This window comes from Cibotium barometz, chromosome 56 (genome assembly GCF_041138505.1).
Source record: "Cibotium barometz isolate CiBa-2024 chromosome 56, ASM4113850v1, whole genome shotgun sequence".
Lineage (NCBI taxonomy): Eukaryota > Viridiplantae > Streptophyta > Polypodiopsida > Cyatheales > Cibotiaceae > Cibotium > Cibotium barometz.
In genome coordinates this window covers 3,669,621-3,688,163 of record NC_141101.1, presented here as the reverse complement: position 1 = coordinate 3,688,163, position 18,543 = coordinate 3,669,621, and the positions used below count along the sequence as shown (strand labels likewise).

General features: G+C 48.7%; 1 protein-coding gene across 1 annotated transcript in view; it reads right to left on the bottom strand.

Moving 5' to 3' along the window:
- The window catches only part of LOC147606803 (uncharacterized), an 80,405-nt gene that overhangs the window by 38,828 nt on the left and 23,034 nt on the right, over positions 1-18,543 (bottom strand). The window contains exons 5-7 of the mRNA XM_086791207.1: positions 16,797-16,854; positions 16,545-16,679; positions 2,838-3,061 (exon numbers count right to left, since the gene is read on the bottom strand). Coding sequence (XP_086647333.1) covers positions 2,838-3,061; positions 16,545-16,679; positions 16,797-16,854 — 417 coding nt within the window. The remainder of the gene's footprint in view (positions 1-2,837; positions 3,062-16,544; positions 16,680-16,796; positions 16,855-18,543) is intronic.

Sequence of the window (18,543 nt, the reverse complement as noted above, 5' to 3'; positions counted from 1 at the left end):
TGTGTTTACATATGTACAACGCTGCGATATTTGTCAAAAGGTGAAAGCTCCTCATGGAAAGAAGATAGGGTTATTACAACCCTTGCTAATTCCTGAGGGTCCTTTCCAAGATATTTCGATGGACTTTGTCACGAATCTGCCTCGTCCGAGTAAGCGTAATACGCAGTGCTTAACTATTGTTGATAGATTTAGCAAATTTGTTATGCTTATTCCTTGCAAGGCCAATGTGACTGCCGAGGATGTTGCCCAGTTGTTCATTTGGCATTGGTATCCGATTGGCGGGACTCCTAGGACCATAGTGTCAGACCGAGATACCAAGTTTACCAGTCATTTTTGGAGGGCATTGTTTGATAACTTTGGTACTAAATTGAATTTTTCCAGTGCATTCCCTCCACAGACGGACGGCCAGACAAAGATATACAACCAGTTGGCCTTTGATGTGCTGAAGTGTTATGTCCACGATCAGCAAGGTAAGTGGGAATCTTATTTGCCTTTGGTTCAAGCTATTTTGAATGATTCTTTTGCTTCAGCTATTGGCACGACTCCATATGAGGCAGCGTTTGGAAGACCTTTCCAGTTGTTTTTGACCAGGACCTCATCTTCAGTACCTGAAGCGAACAGAGTGACGGAGTCTTACCAGGAGATTTTAGAGTCAGTAAAAGACAGGTTGACTAAAGCGCAAGAGGCCTACACTCGACAGACCAATAAAGACCGAAGGGATATGAAGTTTTCGGAAGGGGATTGGGTTTATCTTCGGATTATGAAGTAAAGGTTGAAGCAGGTGGGCAAGCGATGCCCAAAGTTGTCTTTCAAGAGCTTCAGACCCTTTCCCATCCAGAAAAAGATTAATGAGATTTCCATGCAGTTGAAGCTACCTCCGAGTTGGACTATGCACGATGTGTTCCACGTCAGTTGGTTAAAGCCATATGCAGGTCCGATCCCTTCAGAAGTTAAAGACAAGGCGGAACCAGATATTGTTGATAAAGCAGAATTTATGGTTCCAGAACAGATCCTTCTGCACCGTTTCAAGCATGCCTCCGGCCGAAGGCAAAGACAGTTCCTCACGAAGTTTCAAGACCGAGGGACCCACGAAGCGGTATGGCTTGACAAAGAGTTTTTCGAGGACTATCCAGCGTTATTGACGGATTATTTGGAGGCTATACAGCTTCCGTCAAGTTAAGCAGAAGGGGATGTCACGTGCATCCCGCACTTGGATGCCACGTAGACATATCTGTACAAAAGGTGCAAGACCTGGAATGGTAAACTCGTCCCATGTGAGCCCAGTCCGGGACGAGTCAGCCAGGGTTCCATCCCAGTCGTCCAAGGTCAGGTGTGCATTGTCCTGCACATGAAACCATGCCAGTCCGCGCTGTGAGTCTCCCTCTGGAATGATGTCAGTGATTCTATGTATCTCGTATGGTACTGGATGCTAGATCATTGTGTAGACAAGTTAGGGTTTGTTTATAGGAAAGGGGCCAGCCCATAGGGCTACCCCAAGTATTTGTGTGGGCAAGGGTAACCAACTGGTTATCCAGTCCTAGGGGACTGTAGGGCAAGTGTGGGGGCAGCCCATACAGGCTGCCCAGCCTCCTATACAGCAGGCGCAAGGTGCCCAGCCCTCTTTTGCCCATGCGCCTAGTGTCCAGCCCCAGTGTGAAAGCATGCGCAGCATTAAAAGGTATTATTGCTGTATTTTATTCAGTCGTGGAGCATGTGAGACAGCCGACTGCCTTTTAGCCAGCCGACTGCTGTCCAAGAGGGGTATAAATACCCAGCCCACAGTTCTTTCCATTGATCTCTCATAATTCACCAAGAGCTAAGGCTAATCAAAGGGCCAGGACAGCCAAGGATTTGTTAATGCAGAAGGGGTGAAGGACTGCATGTCAAGGGCAGAGTTATCTCAGCCAAGAAAGGTCAAGTTTTCTGTATTTCTTTTCAGATTTGCATCATTCTAATAAAGCAAATACACCATTCGTGGTGGGGGCCCTACAGAGGGTATTCGGGACCCAATACTGTGTCCTCTTCTCCCTCTCTCTCTCTCTCTATTTTTCTGCACATCTACATTCAGTTTTGTGCGTTATTTTCGTCGCGACAAGTGTGCTGTTTTCTGAGCTTTGAAGTACCGATCTCCCCCAAAGCTTCCGCATGTTACACCCTGTCCATCACCATGGGCGCTGGAGGTAACTCACAATTCTTGGCAAAACTACCAGTCTGTAAAAACCCTAGATATTCAATTTGTATTAAAACGTGGCTAGAGCATCCCTAAATACTATTGCATCAAAAAATAGGAGGTTGAAGCTTAGGAGTGTTCTAAATCTCCAACAACTAGAGAAAATCAGGAGAGTTGATGCAGTCTTTTCTCATTAAGTCTACTTATCTGCAAAAGTTTGAAAGACTGTTTGACTACAAGCTTTTTTTCCCCGAGGAAAAAGATCCTTATATTAGTTACGATCAGACACCAATACATGCTCAGAACCCTCAAATGAGCTTTAGAAAATTTAGGGGAGGGTAGTCCCTCCATGGCTGGATGCTCTCAGAGGGGGAAGGGGGCGGGGGGAGCCAAACAGGCAGCCTGTAGTGCCCAATGATCTCGTCATCCCAATCAGAAAGAAAGGGTCCCTGGTGCCATGTATTTGACTACAACTTCCTAGCTAATGCACAACAAAAATAACCCACTTAACTCTCAAAGTTACATAATGGAACTTAGTCAAAGAATACCTTATTTAAAGCATAGGAAAAGCAGACTCAGCTCATGCTTGGTCCAACTACTTCGTTTACAATTTGTAATAAAAATATTGACCATGGACATAAAATAAACTACCATAGTAAACCCTTACCTTGTCTCTTAGATGTTGTAAGATTTTGACTTCAATAAGAGCTTGTTGATGAAACCTTTTCTTGTTCCGAACAAGTTTTATTGCTCTTAAAACCTTATGCTTGTGATCTTGGCATTTAACCACCTGCCCAAAGCTTCCCTTCCCCAATAACCCCAGTATCTCAAATCGATAAGCAATATGATCACGTTCAATGATGGAATAATCTCCTCGTTCATCATCAAAGCCTAGAACAATATACAAAATGTATGTTAGCTAAATACCAGATTGACTGCGTTGAATCTGAATTGAAATGTACCATTGCATATGCTGCCATGGGTGCATGCATTTGTGCATGTGTATTTGCATGTGTATATGCATGCATGCACACACATATGTAGGTAGATTATTCGATTGTGTAGTATGTACAAGAGAAAAATTTGATTTCCAAAACCCTAAACACACCATTACACCATTACAACATTCAATGTTATACTCAAATGAAAAGTAGATTTAAAGATCAAATTAGATCCCTTGCTACTTTATGGTGTTCAAAGCAACTCATTAACTGTGACATGCAAGGCGAAAGCTGATCTGATTAGCGCTAAGCAAAGAGAGATTAATGTTAGTCTTACTCCGCAAACACACAATAGAGAAGAGACCAGAGAGACCCTAAACTATTGGTATATTCCCAAAACATGAATACAACAATGAGCTCTCAGATCTAAACTAAGATCTGCCTATGGATATTGTGCTTGACTATGCAATGCATGTTACATTGTCCTTCAGCTGAGGAACGCTCAGATGATGACTGCCTTCCTGCTGATCCAGATGTCTTGGTCTTGGCTCTGCAACCTTTGTCTCTCTCTGACTAATTCGAAATGACCCATGACCTGCCTTTATATAGGACTTTGATAGTAGGTCGTATGCTGGTCGGGCATCAATTTTCACACCAAAAAATATCATCAAAAACTTCATTAAACATGTTCATATTGTGCCCAACTTTTGTCCCAGCCAAAAGTGTAGTGGATCCTCATTGACGAATTATGTTGCTCACTCATGAACATGAGTATATGATCATGAATATTATCAAATCATTCATGATTCACTTCTTTTCGCTCACACATGATCACATTTGACTAGAAACAATGATTTGCGATTATGGCTATATCATTCATGACAGTGATTATTGAAAATTTCTTTCGCAGGCTTGAATTGTTTTCAATCACGTGCCACCACAAACGAGCCCTAACTTTACGTCATTCACAGCCTCGGACCTGAGCAAAAAAATCCAAAATTTCCAAGTGATATGTACTCACCTATCTGACCTAAAATGAAGGGTTTCTTAGGGATAAAAACTTTCATGCACCTCTGGTTGAAAATAAAAAATTGGCAACAACATTCAATCTAACTGTAGCGCATCGAATGACCCTAAAGCCTCATACCATCCAAGCCTTAGGTTCCATCATTCAAACAAAACTCAATACAATACATTCTACCTTAGAAGACAGGAATCTTAAGACACCTCATCGAGTGACAAATCATTCACCATGAACCTGAAGAGTATTGAGCTGCACACTGGGACTAGTAGTCTTCCAATCCCCGCCTGTACCTCCAACCCAATAGTTCACCCTCTTCTCTACTGAATATGTTAATAGTATCGTAAATTTCATGAAAGAAATGTTCAAGTACTCGATCCCAACTTGCAGCCATAAAAGTGCACCTACCAGCAGACACGTCATGATTCACACCGGCAGGAGTAGCACAAGACCACTCCTAGCCACCAAGATCCAAACATCCAAAAAAACCTACAGTCGATTGTGAGGTAGGGCAGCCAACAGGTAGGAGTACACAAGTGCTCCGATGGTGCCCAGACAACCCTGTGCAAAGAACTATGCCTCCCATCAGGGAAGCATCAGCTCAAAGACCCTCAACCACTCCATCTCAAACCTTCATGACAATCTGGAAATGCAACCCACGGGCCACCCAATAACCAATCAAAGGACCTGCCTAGACCATGTCTTCTTGGGAGTGCGAAGCACTTCTCAGACTCATAAAACTCATCGCACAACATATTGGCAATATGTAACGTGCTAACTATGTGGAAGCATGCCTGATTTGTGATTAATGCTACGCATGGTGAGAGATTAACGCTAAACAAGCTACTTGCAGAAACACAATAGACAAGATGTAAACCCTTATCTACTTCATATTCCAAAATATGAATATTTACTATGATGATCTTGGTTCTTGACTAAGATGCAATTCATGCATGCCTATCTACAGAAGGTTCCTGGTTGTCCTCCACTTGTGCTTGCTTTAACCCACATGAGGGTGGCTTGTCTTGCTACTCTATATCTTGCCTTCTTGATTATCCGCAATGTACCGTTGATGCCTTGCTTCGGGTCCTACAGACTCTCACTAATGGATGCCTTCAAATGACCCAAAAGCTCCCTTTATACAAAAATCCAGTAGAAGGTAGTATGCTAGCCGGCCAGCCCTTTTCCGACCCAAAAACTTCATATAAGAGAGCATTAACCATAAACATCTTGTGCCCAACTTGTGTTCCATCCAATGGTGCACATGTTAGGCACCTCCGGATTACCTATAGGCTATTGGTCTGTCAAAATCACCCAAAACAGACCATATCTTGCCTAAAAGGCAGCCACAAGGGAAAAGCATGTCCATGTGCAACTCTACTTGGGCAGCACGTGTCATCCCCTCCAGCTAAACTTGGAGCACTAGGGCACATGATGCACCTTTGCTCCATGCTCCTTTGCTTCTCTTTAACTTGTGCCCAATGGTAGTTAGGCTCTAGCTTTTTTTTTGTTTTTTTTTTTCCGAGAAAAGATCCTTTCATTAGTTATGTAAAAACGGCCGTAGGGCTACAAAAGATCTCTCCTGCTCCTAAGAGAGAGAAGAGCAGTGAATACATCATGGCAGCCCGGGAGACTCTCCCTAGGTGCTGCATCAGTATAAAGAACTGAGCGGCTAAATCATACAATAGGGGGGGGGAAGAGCCAAACAGGTGGCCTGTAGTGCCAACGGGGGGATCCCGTGTGTAGGGTGTAGAACGGGCCGCAGCGCCAAGTGGTGTGAAAGGCCTGGCGCCGTAAGATCGCCTCATCCGAGTCTCCCCGGATGCGGTCGTACTGTCCTTGCAGGGTGTGGATCAACTCCTGCCAAATCCCCCGAACAGTCTCTGCTGGTGGCTCTAATCTCCCCTCAAAGGCCGTAAAGCACCGGGCCCTCCAGGTGAACCAGATGGTGAGGCTGTTGAGGAGCTCCCATCGTAAATCCCTCTCCTGTGTCCAGCTGGCGGACGAGAAATCCGGTGCCGGAACCAGGCGAGGCTGGCCCCTAATAAATCTGATGGCCTGACTGCCCTGCTCCATCTCATAGCCCATAGCAGGCCCTGACAAAGTCGACCAAGCAGCGGCACCCCACGTAAACATACCCTCTGGAGAGAGGGGGGCCAGAATACGCAGCATCCGCAGCCAAATCTGCTGTGCCTGAGGGCAGTCCCAAAGGCAATGTCTCTGTGTCTCCATAGGGTGGCCGCATCGGACGCAGGCCGCCGGAAGACCGCTGTAAACAAGCCAAGTGCCAACTGCTGAGCCCCTGTGGGCGACCAGCCACTGAAAAGCCGAGATCCTGCGGGCCTGTCGACTAGCCCAGAGCCGAGCCCAGAAATCCTCCAGGAACTCCTGTGAAAGTCCCTGCAATCGCCAATGCCCCGCTGCCGCTGGAGAAACCGTCCTCCTCGCCGTCAAAATATGCCGTCCCAGCCGAACAGTATACTGGAAAAAAGTGATCTCTGTGGCCTCAAGGGATGCATAAGGATCATGCCACTCGTACTCCCCGGGGTCCCACTGTAGCCGGGCCAAGGGGCGCGCTGCATATACCCATATGCGCCAATCCGAGAGCACATCAGCAGGGTCGGGGTCAATATGCCACTTCCGAGAAGCGGCAGCCACTACCCGAATCCTCTGAAAGGTGCACTCTGCAACCAAAGGCGACTCCACCTCCACTCTCTGGAGTCTGCCCTCATCCGGAATCTCATAATAGAGGCATCTGCCATCCTCAGTGCTGGCTCTGACAGCAATCAAGATCTCCAACTGTGTAAAGGCTCCCATCCACCGTGGGGCCACTGGCTCGAGGGGTGTGAACCACTCCTCTGTAAGTGCCTCCTGAATATCATCCCTCATAATCAACCCCCCTCTGAAGTGACTCAGCCTCTCCACCTGGGTCTCCTCTGGTAGACTGCAGAAAGCCTGCCAGTCTCCAAAACTATGAGCTGGGCCTGCCGCTAAAGGTCCCCAGGCTAGACGAGGCCGAGAACCCAGCATATGACCCTGCTCCGTACGAACCGCTGGGCTCCAGATGAGCGGCTGCCTGGCCCGCTCCTCAACACAAGAAGGAGGCCGCTGAGAGAGCCCCGGTCTCAGCAGCTCCCAAGCTCTCAGGATACTCAAAGCAAATCTGTCCTCCCATCCTCTACTGAGGCCTGTCCTCCTCATCTCTATGAAGATCCAGCGAATCTCTGGTGCCCAAGAACCCCCTGCAGGGGGCGCCTGAGCCTGCAGTCGCTGCAAGAGGAGCTCTTTCCAAGGCTCAGCGCCTGGAAGCAACCCCCGAACAATAAGCTTCCCCAATAAGGCTCTACTCTGATCGACAGGATCTATAATGCCCAAACCGCCCTGCGCCAGCGGAAGTGTAATAACTGCCCATGCAACCTTTGCCCAAGCTGGCTGACCGTCTCGCCCAGACCACAGAAAGTTCCTGATCAGCCTCTGTACCTGGCTGATGCAAGAGCTCGAGAAAATCCAGCAAGACGTAATGTACCACATGGTCGCTAACAGCACCTGATTTGCCACCACCACCCTCCCAGCCAAGGATAGTCGAGCTGTACTCCAATACAGTAGCTTCTTCCGAATGCTCAGAAGAAGCGGGGCAATCTGCTGCTCAGGTGACAAATCGAGGCCAATCTGGCATCCCAAATACCGCACTGCTGTGCCTGGAGGAATCCGTCTAAAACCGGGGTCCGGGCTCCATGCCGGAGTGGGAGCACTACTGATCCAAAAGGCCACTGTCTTGCGCCAATTGATCAATGCTCCTGAAGCTGCACTAAAAACCTGGAGCGACTGCTCTGCCCGAATAAGATTGGCCTCTTGGCCATGCAAAAATAAGCCCGTGTCGTCTGCAAACTCAGCATCAAGCAAATCCTCCCCCCGGACTGGGAGCTGAAGTCCTCTCAAACCAACCTCCTCTGCCGTCAAATACATACTCATAGCCTCCGCAAAGAAGAGAAAAAGGAAAGGGGCGAGAGGACACCCCTGACGTACTGATCTGGTCAGCTCAAAACTCGGCCCCCGACCTCCTGCAATCAGCACCTGGCTGCGAGCTGTGGAATACAGAGCTGACACCCCTCTGATCCATCCTGGCTCAAAGCCCAGGCGAAGCATAGTGCCCTCTAAGAATCCCCAATCAACTCTATCGTATGCCTTCTCAAAATCGAGAAGCATCACGACCAAGTCCTTGCCAAGAAACCTAGCTCGGGCCGTCGCCTCCCAGAAAGTAAAGATGTTGTCAAGGATACTGCGCTCCTTGACAAATCCTGTCTGAGTAGCATGAATCAACTCCCCCAGGAAGGGCTGGATCCTCAAACTCAAGGCCTTTGCTAAGACCTTGTAGACAGTATTGAGGATCGTAATAGGCCTCCAATGCCGAATGTCATCTGATACTCCCTCCCCCTTGGGGATAAGATAGATCAAGCCCTCTGAAAAGCTCTGCGGCATCACGCCAGTGTCCAAAACATGCTGAAAGCCTCTACGGAGGCCTGGCCCCAAAAGGTCCCAATAGCGCATAAAAAAGGCCGGCGTCAGTCCGTCCTCCCCTGGGCAACTATGTCGCGGCAGGACCCTCAAGGCCTCGGCAAGCTCAATCTCTGACAGAGGCGCACCTAGAACTGTACGCATATGGTCTGTGACCCTCCTCTGCACATGGGCCCACACAGTCTGTCTGCAAACATCTCGATCCTCAGTGGCTGGCTCCGCTGAAAGCAGGTCACTATAAAAAGCAGTGGCAATGGCTCTGATCTCCTCGAGCTCAGTAGCTATCGATCCATCCGGTCTACCAAGCTGGCGGACTCCTGCTCGCGCATGACGGGGTCCAGTGATCTCAAAAAACTCCCCAGTCACTCTATCACCAAGCTGCGTCCACTGAGAGGCCTGACGACGATAGTAAAACTCATGTCTCTGCTCCTCTACCTCTCTAACCTCCTGGCATGCCTGGCTCAGCTGGGACGCCACCCACTCACATGCAGGCTGCTGCTCCTGAAGGCGCTGTAGCGAAGCAAGGCTGCGTCTCAGCCGTTGCTCCCGCTCGCGAATCTCTCCCAGTCGTGTCAAAGCTGCAGCGTGTAGAAAAGAGCTAAGATCAATGAGTCCCTGGGCACACTGGCCCGCTGCATCCTGGTCAGAGCACTGACTATCATGCCAGATCCTCTCAATGTCCTCAGCGAGACTGGGATCTGCAAGTACTCTCTCTGGGATCCTCAACTGCAAGCTGGGCTCCCGTGTCCCCTCCTCCAATGTCAATATAACTGGCGCATGATCTGAAAATGAGGTGCCAGCGAGAATGCCGACGGAGCCCCCTCACTCCCCTAACCAATCGCCCACATAAAAGCGATCAATCCGTGATAGATTAGTCCCTCCCTGCCGGCGATCCGACCGAGAGAAACTAAGACTGTCCTGAGACCGGGAGAAAGCCCCATGCTGCCATGCATCAGTGATCCTCAGTGACATGCAAAACCGGTCCCAAGCTGCAAGCTCCGTGCCGTGCACTGTAACATGACTGCCTCCCACCCTATCTGCCGGGTCCTCAAGCATGTTGAAGTCTCCCCCAACACACCAATGTGCGGCCTCTGGCAATGCATCTGTAACCTGAGTCCAGAACTCTGCTCTGGCACTAGCATGATTGGGCGCATAGATGTTGAGCACACCCAATAGCTCATCATGCATCCTCAGAATGACATACTGTGCTCTACCAGGCACAATGATCCCTCGATCCACAATGGCCTGCCGCCATACATCTGCAATAACCATGCATACTCCTCCCTGTCCACCCAAAGGACCAAACCCTGCAGACCAAAAAGTGTCCCATCTACCAGGCATCACCGAACCATATCTCCGGATCCTGCTCTCACCCAAGTGGTGCTCCTGCATCATCAAAATGTCAATGCTGCCACCAACCAGGCATCTCTGAAGCTCCTGCCTCAAGCAACCTCGATAGCGTATAAAGTGTGCTCCGCCAAGGCCCTGTACATTCCATGAGATGATCCTCATGGATGCCCCGCTGAGGTGGATGCTGTCTCAGCCGTACGGCGGGCCTTCGCAAGCGGCTTGGATGGAGAGTAGTCCCCATCCGAACGGCTGCGAATCTGCCCACCCGGTGTACTGCAAGAATCCCGGATCAGGCGCCAGTGGCTGTGGCCCATGGCGACTGCCTCCTGCTCTGACAGAGAAACCTCGTGTATACTCACATATCCAGGGTCGCGTGCCAAGTCTGCCACTATGCGCACGACCAAATGCCGAATCCCTGAGGTATCCACACTCCCGGGATCCAAGAAAAAATGAGCCAACTCCCAAAGTCGGCCTATCACATCAGTCACCTCCAGATCGCTCATGTGGTGAGAAAACTCAACTGCTTGAGTCTTCAAAGTGCTGAGAGCGAGCTCTAGAGTCCACTCCCGATCACAAGGTCCACATAGAGGGAACGAGAAGGCCACCGCTGAGTCTAGTGCCTCCTCCCCGCGGGCCGGAGGTATCACTACATGAACTCGAATGGGTGCTGGCGCATGGGGGCCCTCTGCTCCAAATAGCCGTGTAAAGGTATAATCAAAGGCCTCCGAGCGCTGTCTAATGCCAAGGCGACTCAGCCGACTGCGGATAGATGAAATCCGTGAGGCCCTAATCGGCATAGGTCTCCTCTGTGATGCTCGAGCGAGGTCAGTGCTCAGCGCTCTCCGGACTGCAGGTGAGCGCCAGGGAACTGCCAGGGTCTCCCGGGAAGGTGAGGCGGGCGGAGGGGGAGGAGGGGGAGGCGAGGGAGGTGGAGAGGGAGCCGCTGCCGAAACCGGAGCGGGGGCGGGAGGAGGCGAAGGTGGAAGCGAGGCGGTGGGAGGGGACGGGGGTGGGGGGGGTGAAGAAGGGGGAGCTGGCATCTCCTGGTCCTCGGTCGCTGCAGGGGTCGCCTCCTGAAGGGGAGCAAAGCTGTTCCTCACGGGAACCCAGTGAGGCTGAGACTGTGGCTGCTGCTGCAGCGGTCTCTGTGCGTGCTGCTGTGGCTGTCTCCCTCGGCGGCGCCCCTGTCCAGGCTGCCACTCCGAGGTCTCTGTGGCCTGAGCAGGTGTCCCTGAGGCAGCCTGCCGAGCCGAATCTGTGGGCGGGCCATCAGTAGCCTGCTGTTGTGGTGAGGGTCGAGGTCTCCTGCGAGGGCAGGCCTTGGCCAGATGACCGACCTGCCTGCAAATGAAGCACTGGTTCGGGAGCCCCGAGAACTCCACTCTCTGATCTATCCACCCCCCCCCTATCCTAGGTAGCTGAATGACCTTAGGAAGGGAGGCGATGTCAGACACCAACACTCTGACCGAAGGTAGCCCAGCTGCTCTGGCCACCACTGAAGCTGCTGAGGGGCCCGTCTCTAGTACCGAGCCCACCAATGCTCCGAGCCTGGAGAGGAGCGGAAGATACTCCCGGCGGAGACCAGGGAAACAAACTGTAATATGGAAGAGACGCTCTCCCTGCTCCGCCGCTGCTGGGTCAAATCCATGCTGCCAAGGTCTGAAGAAAGCCCGAGCACCCCTGATGTCCAGAGGACTCATGGCAAGGACCTTGGCAACGCTCTGGGCGGCCTCGAACTCGATCTGATAATGGCCCCGGCCCAGGAGCTGTACATCTAGGATCTTGCCCACATCTGCAAGAAGGCGAGCCTGAAGAAGATCCCTGATCTCCCCTCTGCTGGGGCGAGTGCCGACTATACGGCAGATGGTGGAATGAGCCTGGAGGCGTTCCACCTCTGCAGTGAGGCTCGCTTCCTCTTCCGGCGAAAGAAAAAGCCTGATGGGGATGTCCTCGGGGGCGGGCGAGGGGGTTGCGGGTGAGTCCCTCTGAGGCGAGGCGGGAGGAGTCTCCATCAGAGTCTGAAGCTCAGGCGAAGGCGAGGCGAATGCGGAAAACCTGCAAGAAGCGGGCGGAAGACCGGATGAAAATGAAGAAAAACAAAACCCCCTGGGGGTGGACAACAGCACGAAAGAGGAGGGAGAGGGGGAAAACGAAGGAGAAGCCCTGGGGGGGGGGGCGGCAACAAAGCGAAAGGGAGGGGAGGCGGGGCGCTGGCGCGAACAGGCGGAAAGGTGGGGGGCGAACAGGCGACAAAGGGGAGGGGGGGGCGAACAGGCGAAGAGGGGGTTGGGGGCGAAAATACAAAGAGGCGGCTAGGCGGGGGGGGGGGGGGGGGGGGGGGGGGACGAAATGGCGAGGAGGGGGGAGGCGCAGCAGCGAGGCAGGAGGGGGCGCAACAGCGAGAAGAGGGGAGCGAAGGCAGGCGGGGGGTGAAGAGGCGAAACGGCGGAGAGGTGGGGGGCGAACAGGCGACAGAGAAAAGGGGGGGCGTACAGGCGCGCAATGCAGGGTGGAGGCGGAAGCTTCAGCGAGCTACGGGCAGTTCGTTGCTGTCTTGATTTTAGTTAGGCTCTAGCTTTGCTCCAAATGCTCTCACTTAGTCACCAATAGATCCGCTACTGCAATGACTATCATGGGAACTGCTGCATCACACATAGTCTCATCCTCCTCCTCCGCACTGGACTCAGAGTGACTGGATATCTCAAAGTTCGGTTGGTCACCAGGCTCCTACACATCTCGAAAACTTGGCTCTAGAGCAACTGCATCTAGTGCAGCTACACCTCTGTTGGGTCATCATTGGAAGGTCTTCCGTACAGGAGACATTATTCTCAATCTTGAGCTGTTCTTTGATCCGTGATGACTCCTCTAGTGTACTTGTCACCAACATGGGCTCCTCCTTGGGATCCTCTGCCGGTCTACAATCCTTCCTTGGGGACACGTTCTCCTAAGCCACTTGTACTCGTGGAAGTTCACTGGCACCTTTGGAAACTCCCTCTTTTTCTCCTCTTTGTGCCTTTGTCAGTGTCTGCCAATTCTGCTTCTTAACCTTCAAATCGTCCCACATAGAAATCCAACCTACTCTCCCAATACTTTTGAGTGCCCCCTTTCTCCTCCTCTAGATGCATCCATTCCACATGTTGATAGATGTCCTTGATCTTTGATGCAAGTTGGCCTAAGATCAAATCAGGCTCTCGGAGTTCCATGGTTGCAGACCTAGACATGACCTAAACCTATATGCAAACTATTACTAAATGCAAGACCTATGCAGGGAACCCTAATGCACAAGGGTGCAAAATTATTGCAAATGAAAAAAAATGCAAAGCCTAATTTGTTCCATGCACTTCCAACAAATCCTAATGTAAAAACTATCGCCTAGGAAGAACCTAGATGCTCTAATACCATTGTTACATGCATGCAGAAGCTTCATTGGATTAGCATTAATCTCCATGTGCCTAGCATTAATCCAGAGTAGCTTTTGCACATGCCCTTCTTCTGTTCTTGCAGACCTTGGCTAATGGATGCCTTCAGAAGACCCTTGACCTACCTACATATAGGAATCTGATAGTAGGTCAGCCCCTTTTCAACCCAAATATATCATCCAAAAAAGGTCATTAAACATGTTCATATTGTGCCCAGCTTGTGTCCCATCCATTGGTGCATGTCCTAGGCACCTTGGGGCGTCTATTGGATTATCAAAACTGCCCAAATTGGACCATATCTTGCCCCTAATCTTTCCTAAAAGGTGGCTGCAAGAAAAAAAGGTGTTCACTTACAATTGTGCTTGGGCATGCACATGACATTCCCTCCTGCTAAATATGATGCTCCATGCTCTTTTGCTTCCCTTTGGGTCACGTCCTATGGTAGGCTTTGTCTCTGATCGAAATGCTCTGACTCAGTCTCCAATACATCAGCAACTACAGTAACTACCATGGGAACCGCTGCATCACTCGAAGCCTCATTCTCCTCCACATTGGACTCTGAGAGACTCGACATCTGGGAGTTCGGCTGATCATCGGGCTTTTACTCCAATAGTTGCATCTCGGAAACTGATTCCAGCTCTGCAACTGCACATCTATTGGGTCTTCATTGTCTCTAAGAGCATCCTCCAGAAACTCCTCCGGTGTCGGAATCTCTTCCATAAAAGAAACAGTACTCTGTCTTCGGCTGTTCTTCTGTGACCGAAACAGGAGGCTTGCACACTTCACTATTAATACAATTAAACACCTATTGAAATGGTCACAGCCAGATTCCACAAAACTTGCAAGAGACATTCGCACAGGGACACCACACTAGGGCCAGAATGAGCCAAAACCCCCCACCTTGAAATTTGTATATCACCAAGGAGTATTTAAACAATACAAGCTTCAGAGACCTTCCTCTTCACCCAAACTGGAGACTAGGCCAGACTTATCCAAATACAATTCTTGAAAACACGAGTATAGCACGGGTTCTAGTATTTTCCCGAGGCTCTACTTATGTGCATATCCCATCGCCCATGTGTATTGATCTTCCCTATGCTCACAAGCCTTTAAAATATGAATATGTACAAAGAGAGTTCAACTGAAAAAATAGATACTTCAGCATATGCTATGTACCACACTAGGGCCGGAATGAGCCAACCCCCCCCCCCAACCCTTGAAATTTGTATATTACCAAGGAGTATTTAAACAATACACGCTTTGAAGACCTTCGTCTTCTCCTCCCAAACTAGAGACTATGCCAGACTTATCAAGATACAATTCTTGAAAACACAAGTATAACCGGCTTCTAGTACTTGCCCAAGGCTCTTACATATGTGCAGATCCCATAGCCCATATGTGTTGATCTTCCCTGTGCTCACAAGCCTTTAAAATATGAATATGTACAAAGAGAGTTCAACTGAAAACTGAGATATTTCAGCATATGCTATGTACCAAGTACCCAAATGTTCACATGTATTTTCCTCAAGTACAAAACAGGTACTCCAACTTCCAAGTACGTTCGGTGGCGATATGACTTCAGTGGCAGGTACATAATAGGACGGTACAGCTGGTACAGAGAGGAACAGCATGAAGCTGTGGACAGCCCAAGCAGCAGGTACATATGATGGTACAGCCTGTACACAAAAGGCTGTCAGCAGGTACAGCCCCATGGGAATAGACAGATTCATATTCAGCCCAACCAGCATGTACAGAACAGGTACATTGGGCACACTTGCTGTACAGGGCAGAACAGGGCTGGACGGCCAGGTACAGCAGGTGTGTGGGCTGTACCGGAAACAGCAATGCAGTATGGAGCTGATGCATGTGTTTACTTTTCAAAACAACAGGAGAAGATTTATTGATTATATATAGACTTGCCACAATTTTGAGAAGTCAACACCTGTCCAAAATGGTGACATCTTCAACTCGTGATGACTCCACTATGGAAATTGTCACCAATATCGGCTCCTCGGGATCCTCCACTGGTCTAGACTCCTTACTTGAGTCGTGGAAGTTCATTGCCACCTTCAAAAACTCCCTCCTGCTGTGACTTTCAACCTTGGTTGATAGATGTCCTTGATCTTTGATGCAAGGTGAACTAAGATTGGGTAAGGCTGTTCTAGAAGTACCATGGCTGCCTACCTAGACTTGACCTAATATGTATGCAAACTATTGCGATATCCAAGACCTAAGCAGGGAACCCTAACACACATGCACAAAATTGGCTGCAATGAGAGGCAACCAACCTTCAGTTTTGTGTAAGCCAGCCAGGCCTATTATGTGCAGCACTCAACCTTATTGCATGGATCCTACAACACCATTCTACGTGTGTAATATATCTGCCTTCTTTATGGCCAGTACGGCATAGCTTTGGCATAGCACCTTGTCACGTGCATCCCGCACTTGGATGCCACGTGGCCATATTTGTACAACACGTGCAAGTCTTAAGAGTGGTAATTGGCCCTTTATGAGCCCTTGTCTGGGACAAGTTACCAAGGATCATGATTTTCAATTTTTACTCATTGTAGCCCCCTATTGGGTTATTGTATGAACACACTTAGTTGGAGATTATTATTAGGGTTGGTAGAGTCGGTAGCCAACTCACCAACATTAGACACTATAAATAGGAGTCTAGGCCATAGCCATATTCATTCATTGATCATCATTGAGTCATTGAGAACTCAGGAGTAGTGCTACTAGTGAAAATCTCTATTCAGCATTGTATAGATTTCATGTTAGTAATACATGGTAGATTACGTCATCTCTCTATTGTGTATTGAGCATGAAGAAGAAGCATGTTGTACATGGGTTTAAGTCTCTGATTAGGCACTAATCGAATTAATCAATTCATAAACACGCTTCCACAAGCACCCAGGTTACAAGCCATAGCAACAAAAACATTCAAGTAGTGCTATTCAGAAACAATACTTGCACTAAAAGAGACAGAAATGGGTCAACTGAAGCAACCCAAGCAGGTAACCCAGATCTAAGAGTAAGGAAATATACGGTAAAAAGGCCTACAAAACACAAGAAAGGAGCATGTAGCTTTGAGAGAAACATAACAGTATTTTCAACTTGCTACATACCATAATTGCATGCACCAGGAGTGCTGGAAGGCTGAAGCTTCTGACAATCTGTTCCAACACAGTAGATATCGGTGTATGCCTTGATTTCATTATGCTCATACTCTGTGAGACGATTCCCATACTGCTTCAAGGCCGCTATATTCAAATTCCAATGAGACTGAGATTAGATGTTCGATGCAAGTTTAGCGAGTAATAGGACACGTGCAAAAATAGAGAAGCTATTGTGTGTGTATAATTTTGTAGAGAGCTCACTTTCAGGAGTCATGGAAATGCCCAACAAATGGCTTGACAGATTGGACACGTTAGTTTTCTGCACAGAAAAAAAACAGCTGAAAGTTAAAAAGTATGCATATGTTTATGCATACAAATTATTTATGATGAAAATCACTCTTTTAATATAAAAGAATTTCTTTTATGCATCCATTTATGCATAAAAATCATTTATGATAAAAATCACACTTTTAATATAAAAAAAATATCTTTTATGCATATGTTTATGCATACAATTCTTTTACGACGAAAACCACTCTTTTAATATAAAAGAATTTCCTGAGAGGCTTGCAAACTACAGGGAATTTTTTTTGTTTTTGTATTTCAGACCTTAGTGTATAACTGTACAGACATTTTTCTATAATTCACGTGTCCAGGATTATTTTTAATAAAGAGACATCAAGTATAAGCATACAAGAAATCAGATGTCATCCAAAAAGTAAGGACAACTCAAAATACATTTTTTCCTGGCCACATCACTCCAAGAAGTTAAATGCAAAACAATCCATGTAGCAAAAAGGGAGGAAAGGGTTGTTCCCCCAAATACTCATAACAGCAATCCTTGCTGCTTTTGCTGACCTTGAGGAGTCAAGAGTGTGAGTGGCATCAGAGCCCGTAATTGATAGTTACTGCATATGGAATGACTGAATACCTGTAATAGCCACTGTGCATCTCACCTCTAAATCTCCCAACCTGTCAAACCACCATACATCTTCCGAATTGAGTACATTGCTAAGTGATAGAGTCTAAAGGGAGAATGAGCAACCTGCACCAGAGTCATGGTATAAATTATCCCACAAGTAGCATAGAGACCAAAACCTTTCAGGATGCCCCTGTGAAATATCCAGCGTCCTGAATCCTTGATTTCCCCCAACATTTTTCAAAATTGAGGACATGTATCAAGCATTTGAGAGTTGCTACAGCCTCCTATAGCATCAGATTCAAGAAACCCTAATTTTTCCCATAGCATAAGATGAAAAATCTGTTATATGTAATAATTCAACCGCTGAGCAGTATGCCAAGTTGGTATTTCTTTTTTTTTCCAGGAAAAAGATCCTTCAATTAGTCAAAGAAAAATCAGCCACAAGGGGCTAAGCACAACCACAATAGGCTAGATACAAACTCGCCTCATATAAGGGCGGGAAACAAGTGATCAAAGGGGAAGAGATGCTTCTCCTCCGGCTGGCCGCTCTGTGAGGAGAAGGCTATCTCATACAAGGGGAGGGGGGCGGGGGGGGAACAACCACATAGGTGGTCTTCCCGCCGCTTCTGCATATGCGATCAGAACCTCCCTGCAGCTTCCCCCACTAACCGCGGAGGGTGTGAATGATATCAAGCCATATGCTCCTGATGGTCTCAAACCGGCGGAGTGTGGGTACCCTCGATAGCCTCGCTGCATCTAGCACACCAGATGTGCCAACCTACTATGCTACTGCAAATCTCCCATCTCTGGCATGAGACTGGTCGCCAGTCATCTGTCGGTGGGGCTGTGACTGGTACTGCTGCAATACGATGGTGGGAGACCTGAAGGGCTAGTCCTCCCCCATCCTCCTCATAAGTCTTGACCACTCTAGCCTCAATAGCCCAAGTGACAGTACCCCAAGTGATGATCCGGGTCGATGCCCTGTCCATAGTGAAGATGTGGAGAATCCGCTGCCAAATCTGCTGAGCCTTCGGGCAATCCCAAAGGCAACATCGCTGAGACTCCTTGGGGTGGCCGCACCTCAGG